The sequence below is a fragment of the Cyprinus carpio genome, chromosome A9 (assembly GCF_018340385.1).
Source record: "Cyprinus carpio isolate SPL01 chromosome A9, ASM1834038v1, whole genome shotgun sequence".
Taxonomy (NCBI): Eukaryota; Metazoa; Chordata; class Actinopteri; order Cypriniformes; family Cyprinidae; genus Cyprinus; species Cyprinus carpio.
This window is the reverse complement of record NC_056580.1, coordinates 20,062,090-20,073,172: the sequence shown is the minus strand read 5'-3', so window position 1 is coordinate 20,073,172 and position 11,083 is coordinate 20,062,090. Positions and strand designations below refer to the sequence as shown.

The window sequence follows — 11,083 nt, the reverse complement described above, 5'->3', positions numbered from 1 at the left end:
GAATGAATGAATGAATGAATGAATGAATGAATGAATGCAATAGTTTACTCGGGTTGGCTTTGTTTTATGCTGAATTTTGTCTGAAGATCTAAATTTATTCTATGACTTACATACAGGCATATGAATATTTAATTATTTAATTGCCCACATGCACCTATGAAAGCAAATGTAAGTATTTCTCACAATTAATCTCTAGGTTTTAATGAAAGCCAAGATGTCTATGTACATCTGATTCTTGGAAATATTAAATAATAACCCCATTAATTACAATAAATGTTAAATTTAAAAATAATAATGTTATCACGACGTGTCGCTTGGGTCCTTCTGTGCAATATAATTTAAGGGTCTAATTTTACCTGTTTACTTAAAAATAAAAACTATAGATTTTACTCTACAAATCCAAAAATACATATGTCCACAGATCCCTCATGAACAAATAGACAAAAACAACTCTGATATTCAGCATAAACAATGTCAGCTATTTTCCAGAGACACAAAATTAGATCAGTCAACCTAAAAACTGTTTAGAACAGGGTTCCTCAAATCTTACCCTGGAGGGCCAATGCACTGCAGTGTTTAGCTCCAGCCCTGATCAAACTCACCTACCTGTGATTTTCTAATGATCCTGAAGACATTGATAAGCATGCTCAGGTGTGTTTGATTAAGGTTACAGCTAAACTCTGCAGTAAAGTGGATCTCGTGCCCAGATTTGAGAACCCCTGGTTTAGACTGACTAACTCTCACAAATGTTGATATTCAGACTAAATAACAAAATGAAAAAAATAGCATAGCCATTCATTAAAAATGCTGAGAAGAGACGTTTGTGCCATCTATGGTCAAGAGAAAAAAACTAAGAATGATTCCCTGTAAGATCATTATAACAACGACAACAACAAAAGGCTTGGTTCGCTAAAGCAGTTCTTCTCAGGGGACCCCAACCACTACATATGTTGTATGTACCCCTCATTTAACACACCTGATTTAACTTATCAGCTCATTAGTAGAGAACTGAGTGTGACCTATGAGTGAGATATACAAAATGTGCAGTGGTTAGAGGTTCCCAGGACAGGCTTGAGAAACACTGCTCTAAAGGTAAAAGACAACTCAATAGTTTTAACAGTCAAATTAAATTAAGTGTACATGTATGGATAAAACCAGACTATATTACTGTAAAATAATGTTACTAATTTATTTCTAATCTGTAGAGCTGCAATTATAGTTTCATTTGTAGTTGTTTGACACTGTGATCCATCAACATACAGACTCACTCATGATCAGCAGAAGTGTCAGCAATGCCAGGGTCATCATGATGTCCAAGAGGATAGAAATGTTGAAGTATGAGCTGCTAAAAACTAGTAACTTCTCAAATAATAAAAAAGAGAACCTAATGACCTGTGGGCAATATTTCCGGTTGCATAACGGAACACAACTTTGTTTCCGTATTTAACCACTGTTTGACGCACTTACAGAATTCCGCGAACCGCTCAACTTACTCCGGATGTAACCGAGAAGTTTATGCTTTTATAATTTTCAGTTTGCCTACCTGAAAGAGACTTACAACTTTATAGGTGGTAGGCTTACATAACATGCATGCATTAGCACATGACTAGCCTGACGTGTATAGGCTACTGTTTTTAAGCAACGTTTTCGGGTGAAAAAAAAAAATCACCAGACTGGACAAATAAATCTAAACATTTCAATGATTTGTTGCGTTAATACCATTAGATGGCGCTGGAGGACTTTTAGTTCCCTTAACAAGCAATTTTTTTCTACTCCTTTTCTCTGTAATTGCCCACGAAATAAGAGTTTTGACCCTGTTGTCACAACCACAAGACCACACTTTGGAAGCCTGAAAGGCTCTGACTTTGACTTTAGTTACAGACAGGAGCAATAATGATAGGGCAGACATTTTCGCCATGCAGATAGGCTACTTTTAATATAGCAAGATTGACAAATATGAATCATATTTATTAAACACCACTCCTGTACAAGGTGTACAATTTCTTATTATTTCGATAATTCAGGCATTTAGCCTGTTTTGGATCTTAAATTTTAGCTGGACATATAGCCTATTACAAATGAATTTCTATAGCGATTGAAATAATGTGGCCCCACTTATAAACATCCTTGATCTAACTGGGGAGAGGTTGTGAAGCTACTAAAACTTTAACTCATGCAATGGCCACACGGCTTTAGTTATTATTTCTAATTCTTATTTCAATAGCTATAAACAGGTGTGTTACACTAATACAAATCGAACACTATTAGGCTTAGCGATTGGTCCTGCTTGCTGTTCATTCACTCAAATGTTTTAATGTATCGGTCAAATTCTGCGGTTTCCTCACTGACCACCTCCAATCTTCAACTCCGAGTCCACTCTCTTCCACACTTCTCCAGACGTGTGGTCAGCTGACTTTCACTGGAGCAGCGGTGTGCAGTCGCGCATTCTCATTTCTCACAAAGCACAACCAGCACAGACGACAGAGGAACTCGGAGCTGAAAATCACGACAGAAAAACCCTGATCCGCTCAGGACCTTTATCCACCAGGACGTGCTACGTTTGGGAACACGGCCATGGGTATGGACCGTACGGTATTCCTGCTGTTAATGCTGACGACTCTGTCGCTTGCCATCGAGGTAAGTGATTGTGTAATGGAGAAGGAGCTCGATTCTCCTCCATGCTTTAAAGGATGGCCTGGGAGCGAAGGGGAAAAACGCAAAGCGAGAGCGGATGCAGACAGACATTTTGAGCGCTGCGGGATAGTCAGTGGCGTATTCTAGCAGGATAATGGTTCTTTTTAATGCAATGGGATTTCTTTGCCATCGGTGTTTTAAATCAATTAAAAAAGTGTTGGGTGGAGGCTACTGGTGCAGCAGGATCGCCCGGTTTACACAAATATTAGGCATAACGGGCGAACTGTATCGCGTGAAAGTGATACATATCATTGAGAAAAGACGTCTGACATCTTTATAGGAAAGCAGTTTTAATATTTGGTAAGATAGTCATCTGCTCACCTTCATATGAAAACATCACATTCGAAGGACGTGCTAATTAAGAATTGCACGGTGGAAAATGTTGCTGTGGCGGTTTTCTGTCGCTTTACCCGTGATGTTTTTATGTTAGAGCAAATAAATATGGATCAGAGGAACATTAACTCGTGTCATGCAGATGCGGCTGGTGAAATCTTGTAAACACAGTGACTGACAGCTCTTTGAGGAACGCAGTCCCTCACCACTTGCAATACATTTTTATACACAAAATAAAGAAACATAAAACCTGGTTTGCAAGATTGCAGTGCTCCATTTTGGGCGAATAAATGCTGTGGCAGCAATCCGGCGGCCCTCCTGAAGCATTTGAGCATCAGAGGAAAATCATTCCTCCGCGGCGCCTTTGCGCATCTAATATTCACAAGCGTGTTTTATGAAGGATTTTGCTTTGTTATCTGGGCATGATTGTTAAAATCCGTAAATGATGTGGGACTGGTTCATGATGGAGATATTTTGGAAGGAATGTAAGAAAAGATGTTAGTTGACAGAAGCAAGATGGCGTCAGTGAACTGCAGCTGTTCCCTGTTATTTTTTTATCCAGGCAAAAATCTGCTCTGGATGAATTTAACCTGATTCTCGCGCTCACAGACACTGTTAATGCATTGCATGCACAGATTATTTTAATGCTGGTACATGCATATTAAGTTTAAGTCTTTATTGACACCCAATAAGTTTAAACACATAACAGAGATATTTAATTTTATATTGCATTTCCTTAATATAGGCCTACACGTGATGTTGTTAAGAGTATGTTAATATATGGTTTAAGCCCATATGTGGTACCAATATCAGGGTGCAAGTAAGAATCAGTGCTTTGGGGACAACAAAAAAAGTGTGTGGAGAGGGGAATGTCTAAAAGTGTGTAAATATAAGTCAATATTACAAATATTTCAACATTATTGTTTCAGTAATCATGAAATATCCAATGCTAATTGGTGTGTATTAGTTACCAAACAGGCCTTCACAAAGAAAATTAGGTCACTATTGTGTTTATGAAGATACCTGATCTTAGTATATGATTCCCCTCAGGTTATTTTGAGGGGAACCAGTTTGTAACATTATAGAAGTATTCTTTTTAGGTTTCATTTTTAAAAACCATAAATTAATGCTCCTCCGAACCAAAAAAAAATTGTTAACTGGGACACTGCTCAAGCTTTGTCTGCTTGGATCAGTATTAGATAATGTATCACCAAAACAAATAGGCTAGATACTGTCATTGTTTTTCACATTATTATTGATTCTTATGCCACAATTACATCACAACAACTGTATGAAATCAAATATATGGGTTTTAGTCCATGTGTGTTAGCTTTGAGGTCATCTGCTACTGCATTCCTAAACATTCACTAAATTCAAAATTGTGTAAAAAAAAAAAAAAAAATGGCTTATTGTGGTAGGCATCTGAAAAAAAAGAGTTTTGATCAGAAGAATATCTTTAGCAATTCCTTTTAAAAATGGACCCTTTGTAAGACATTATATAATTTGCACACTGACTGCTGCAAGCAGACCCTCAAGCTTTTTCCATTAGAGGTGTCATTTGTATGTAGTGTGCCAAAACAAGCTTTGAGAGTTTGTGTTGTCACCTCTTTACTGGTCACCTTATGGTAAACAAGCCATTTTTCCTGAAAGCTCTCTTGCTTAGTCTGCTTATAATTAGTAAACCTGTTTTCAGTCAGCTTCCATCTGAAAAAGGGCTTCCTTTGTTTGACTGGGAAATGTCAGTGGAACATGTAATCATGGTCAGTTTTAAATTATGTCTTTGGGTGGTACAAAAAAAACTACCTCATTGATTTTGACAACCTTAAAGATTAAGCCAGAGCTGAATGGCTCTTGAACGCTGCACATTTCATTTTGATAGATGCACTAATGTGGATCCTGAGCTGCTATGACAACCTGGCTGAGACACTCATTGGGGATATTGATATTCGCAGATGATTAGCTTTTTACGAATGGTTCAGTGGCTGTGTCAGTATTAAAGCATTTCATACATCATGCATTGACAGCACTATTGTAATAATCCAATCTAAACAGTACATGTAAACTGATCTATAGCTGATATTCTACAGCTCATTGCAGTAGTTAAGACCATTTTGTGTCTAACACATAGTTTTCCTAAAGAGCTAACTACTGTACTGCGGCCAGCATAATTACAGTATTCTGTTTTTAATTGCCCTACAGCAGAGGGATGTGTTATTGCACTGTAACCACCAAACCATTTGTTAAAAGGTTAAAAAGAACAAAACATTTCAAGACAGAATCTATCTATCTATCATCTATCTATTTAGTGAGACTGATGCATATTTTAGGCAGCTGGCTATAGCAGCACTTCCCCTGTTTGTTACCCAGAACAAAAGGGGGAAAACACAACAGTCGCATAATTCCTCATGCTCAGTTGAACAGACTGGGTGGGTCTGGTTGTAAGGAACCTTTGTGACACTGGGTCGAGGCCAGGCCAAAGACACAAAAGAGGACAGCCATTATTCTCTCTCTCTCTCTCTCTCTCTCTCTCTCTCTCTCTCTCTCTCTCTCTCTCACTCACTGTTTCTGAATTGACTCATTTTGTCATTACAAATATGTTTTTCTTTAGTCTTCCACTAATTTTCAGGACCTCAAAAACTCTTTTACCCCGAACACATACTTCTTTCTCATTTATTTATCTTTTCTTTTCTTATTTTAAAATATCTTCCCATCCACTTCAACAGATTAGATTGTATTTAAAACAAATACTCCTTAGTTACCATATTTCCATGTGGGAAATTAATAGAAATGTATAGCCTACCATTCAAAAGTTTGGGGTTCGTATTTTTTTTTTCTAAAGAAATTAATACTTTTATTCAGCGAGGATCCATTAAATTGATCAAAAGTGAAGGTAAAGACTTATATTGTTAGAAAAATGTAAATGAAAAATGCTGCTCTTTTGAACTGTTTTCAGTATTGATAAACTAAATGTTACTTGAGCAGCAAATCGGAATATTAGAATGGATCATGTGACACTAAAGTACTGACTGCTGAGTAAAGACTGGAGTAATGGCTGCTGAAATTCAGCTTTGCCATCACAGAAATAAATTATATTTTAAAATATATTAAAATAGAAAACAGTGCTTTTAAATTGTAATAATATTTCACAGTATTACTGGTTTTCCTGTATTTTTGATCAAATAAATTCAGCCTGGGTTCACATATTAGAGGATTCTTTCAAAAACATACAAAAACCTTACGGACCCCAAACTTTTGAACTGTAGTGTATAAACAGTATATGCTTATAATATATACTTATGTAGTATGCAATATTTTATTGAATACTATGAGATGTCTTCAAAGACTTACAGTACTTACCCCCTAAAAGCTTTTGTATGATTTGAACACTAGCAACAACAGCATAAATAAAGCCGGTAAAAAGCACAATAATAATCCTATAACAGCCACCAATAATAATAATAATAATAATAGATTTTATTTATAATGCACTTTATATTCAAACAGAATCCTAAAGGGCACCACATAATTTGTTCACGTCACAGTGCATGCTAGGAACTCACAAACCCAACACTGTTCAATATTATGTGTTTAAGTAGTCGACTCACTGTTTGGCTAGTTAAGACAACATTTGGTGCAATATTGTTATTGTTAACATGTTTGTGTGTTATTCAAAGTAATTTCCTTGTATCAGTAAATCAAACAATACTGAAGCCTGTCCCAGTGGACTTCACGGAGCATGTTTTGTGGACATTGTAATATTTAGTACTCTAGTTAGATGAGTAAACCTGCTGTTATCTACATCTATCAGATGCTCATAATCACATTGACTATTTGCTGAATCCCTGTTCTTCCAATCACATTTGCTGTTTTTCCTCTTTGCATTATCATCCTGTCTCTGTCTATAAGTCATATTGTAATTAGGACAGTCATTCAATAAAATGAGATCTGGTTATTTCAGTGATATGCTGATTAACTAATCAAGTTAATCACAGTTGATTGTATGTATCAATATTTGGCTAGAAATGCCCCCCACATGAAGACAGCTGTAGATCATAGGCTTATGTGATAATGGTTCCTCATGTTACCGCTGATTGTGCTGTTGGCAGGTGCCATCGGATGACTCAGTGGGCCTGTTGGCGGAGCCCCAGGTGGCCATGTTTTGTGGGAAACTCAACATGCATATCAACATCCAGAGTGGCAAGTGGGAGCCGGATCCAACTGGCACCAAGAGCTGCATCAGCACCAAAGAGGGCATCCTTCAGTACTGCCAAGAGGTAATGAGAAAAAAGAGATATAAACTGAGAATGAGTTTTGCTGCAGTGTCTGTGTTACTTGTCAATAGCTTACACAGTTTGGAAAACATTATTGTATCATGACTACTTTAGTAATTAAAGTCAATTATATAATGGCAATCACAGTAATTAATAGCCAAGGGCCTTCTGAGTATTACATAAGCATGTCAAGTTCTATTAAGTGGTTGAGTTGTTCAACAGCTGATGATTTTATTTAGAAAGCTGTGTGGCCGATAGCCATATATATAAATAATATAATATAATATGCCAATAACATTCAAAGGTTTAGAGACTGTAAGATTTTTTTTAAAAGAAATTAATAATTTTTTTTAGCAGTGGTGCATTAACTTGATCAAAAGTGACTGTAAAGATATTTATAATGTTACAAAAGGTTTCTATGTAAAATAAATGCTGTTCTTTTGAACAGAAATTCCTGAAAAATATTTTCAGTTTTAACAAAAACATACGCAGTACAAATGCTTTCAGTATTGATAATAATAAAAAATGTTTCTTGTGCAACAAATCAGCATATTAGAATGATTTCTGACATTAATAAATTACATTTTAAAAGATATTAAAACTGAAAACCGTTCTTCCAGATTTTAATAATATTTCACAATGTTGCTGTTTTAACTGTATATTTGATCAAATAAATGTAGCCTTGGTAAACATAAGAGACTTATTTCATAAACATTAAAAAAATATACAGTCCCCAAAACTTTGAATGGTAATATATTTTTTTTTAAATAAGAGTGCATAGTACATACAAATATCAAAATTAAATGTTTATTTTATGAAATATATACTGACAATTTAGTCAAAAATATTTTAAATCTAAATAGACCCAGTTTACACATTCCTGGTCTTATTGTGCAAAGAGGAATTTCTAAATATAAAACTAAATATCAGTATAACTATACTGTATTACTAATTAAATATCAGCCATAAAGTTTGAGGTTTTGGTTGTGAGAGAAAACAGACTGAAAATGTGAACAGAAACAGTTCTTTTTTTGAGGAGTAATTGGAATTAAATATCGCAGACTCTGATGGGGGGTGGGGGAAGTGATTTAAAATAAAGCCACAAATTTTCATTTATGCACATCACTATTGTTTATATTTTCTACATTCTGATATGAATTCTGACTTCCCAATGGTTAAAATCAAGGGATCTTTTTTTTCATCATATAGCCTATTTTAGTTGGAACTAGGTCAGATTATGAAAGTAAAATGGGTTGCCAGTGGCTTTTCTGTTTTCTGTTCAACAACATCGGGTAATTGTACCCTGACTTGACTCCCACAGGTATACCCAGACCTCCAGATCACTAACGTAGTCGAGGCCAACCAGCCCGTCAGCATCCAGAACTGGTGCAAAATGGGTCGTCACCAGTGCCGCAGTCACACGCGCATTGTGGTCCCCTACCGCTGCCTGGGTACGTACATGTGTTTACAAGGCTATCCTTCAACGTGATGCTTACATCAGAGTGCTCCGCCACTCCTGGGGTATTAACCTGGATTTGTGGGACATTAAACTAATGCTTTTAACGTGTTTGTTGTGTGATTTCCTATCATCCTTCTGCATCAGATAAGATGAGATTCATCAAAATGCAATAAGGGTATCAACATTTGCTCAGGATATTTTACCCTGCAATAAACACATATCAGCAGAAATCTATATGAGCATCAGGGGCCCGTTCTTTGTACGTTGTTTACTCATTTATCTGGATTTGATTGTTGACGATTTGGCATAATCTTGAATCACTTGGTTCTTCAAAGCTCATCCCGGAGTTGGTGTCATAGCAACAGGTCCATAAGCTTAAACCTGCTCAGGAGTAGACTTATTTCATGTAAACAGGATTAGATTGCATCTTTTTAAACAGAACTGATCCTTGGAATCTGTCCGCTACCACTGCTAGTTTCTTACAAGAGTATCATACTGATCCAGGGACAATAATTTAAAATAATATTCATTTAAAAATTAGTTTAAAGATAATATAATATAATAATATTGTGTAGTCCATAATAGCCTACTATAGACACTTTTACTCACTGAAATATTTATTCGTCATAAAATTATTACTTCATTATTGTATATCACATGCTATACTGATAATGTAGATTTGTGCATTAATTTGAGTGATGACAGCTATTATGGGAGTGGCTTGATGGGCAGGAGATGCAGATAACATGATCCTGACCCTTAAGAAACTTTCATTAATGCTGTCACATAACAAATCTGTCCAAATATTAAATTAAATGAATAGCTAATTACTACATTGACATAAAAATGTAAATACTGTACAAATATTATAAATCGCGAATCTAAATAATTTAATCTTAAAATAAAATAAATAAAAAAAGTGCACATTTCATTTATCTATTATAACATTTATGTAGTTTTGTTCGCTTGGCTGTTTCCTTAGAAAAGTCCAGAAATTTATAAAGTTTTTCATCAGGTGTCTTTTTTAATTATATGATGTCATTACGTTGCCGTCTTGCCGCCATCCAATAGCTGCATTGCTGATCATGGTTTCGAGTATCGACAGATAGCCCCTTTTAAACCAAACCATGAACACGCAATTATCTTAGTTAATTCAATCCAGCCATACCAATCATCAACAACAGGTGCGTTCGAAGAACCGAATTAGCGTGATGATATCATCTTGGATGTGACATTTCATCTCGGATGTAATAAGTGACGTACGAAGAATGGGCCTCTGGTGAGCAAATGTTTGTTTTTGTTTTTCATTAGTTGGGGAGTTTGTCAGTGATGCCCTCCTCGTCCCAGATAAGTGCAAGTTCCTGCACCAGGAGCGAATGGACATGTGCGAGAGTCATCTGCACTGGCACACAGTGGCCAAAGAGGTCAGAGGTCACACCACATGACATTTACAAATTCACAAAGTTTTAAAGCCACATGGAGCTGTAATTTGTACTAGAACAAGCCAGATCAAGCCAGATTTAATGGATCTCGATCTTATATGCTTCTGAACAGATATTTGTTTTTGTTAACTAGAAACACCCAAATGTATCAATTCTATTTGCATGTTAAATAATGGTGTAGGCAGATTATGACTGAATAAGATGTATAATTCATCTCTATCTAACCCACGAGAGCGTTCTACTTATAGCTCTATGATGACTCAGCACCTTACACCTCTCTCGCTTTCATTCTCCTTCGCTTGTTCCCTGTGGCTGCCCCTCTGCAGTCCTGCGGTGATCGTTCCATGAATCTCCATGACTACGGTATGCTGCTGCCGTGTGGCATCGACCGTTTCCGTGGTGTAGAGTTTGTGTGCTGCCCTATGGAGGAGCAGAAGGAGTCAGACAGCGAGGAGCAGGAGGAGGCCAACTCAGATGTGTGGTGGGGCGGCGCAGAGGCCGAGTATACCGACAGCAGGTACACAAACACAAGTACAAAATACATTTCTATATCAATATATGAAAGTGGCCAAAAATATATGAGGAAATACAAGTGACTTATTGTAAATATATTTTAAAATCTGTATTAGCAATTAATTTTTGGCCCTTTTTTGTCATTTTAATAATATAATAATATAGGTAACACTTAAGGATAGGGACAAATTCTCACTATTAATTAGTTGCTTATTTTCATGCATATTACTAGCATATTGATTGTTTATTAGGACTTGTAAAGCACATATTTTGCATGACCATATTCTACACGCTTAATCTTACCCAAAACCTAACCTTAACAACTACCGTAAGTTGTAGTTTATAATGAGAACTGGACCTTAAAATAATGT

At 36.2% G+C, this 11,083-nt stretch overlaps 1 protein-coding gene across 3 annotated transcripts in view; it reads left to right on the top strand.

The window, feature by feature from the left end:
- The first annotated feature begins 993 nt into the window (after positions 1–993).
- Positions 994–11,083, top strand: part of LOC109056413 (amyloid-beta A4 protein-like) — a 21,954-nt gene continuing 11,864 nt past the window's right edge. Inside the window, exons 1-5 of one of the 3 annotated variants that reach the window (XM_042764051.1) lie at positions 994–1,092; positions 7,134–7,301; positions 8,620–8,749; positions 10,069–10,181; positions 10,526–10,716. In XM_042764051.1, the coding sequence (XP_042619985.1) occupies positions 7,182–7,301; positions 8,620–8,749; positions 10,069–10,181; positions 10,526–10,716 (554 nt within the window). In that variant the 5' untranslated portion in view covers positions 994–1,092; positions 7,134–7,181. Of the gene's footprint in view, positions 1,093–2,329; positions 2,638–7,133; positions 7,302–8,619; positions 8,750–10,068; positions 10,182–10,525; positions 10,717–11,083 lie in introns of those variants that run through there. The other 2 variants (XM_042764050.1, XM_042764052.1) reach the window with 2 other exon arrangements.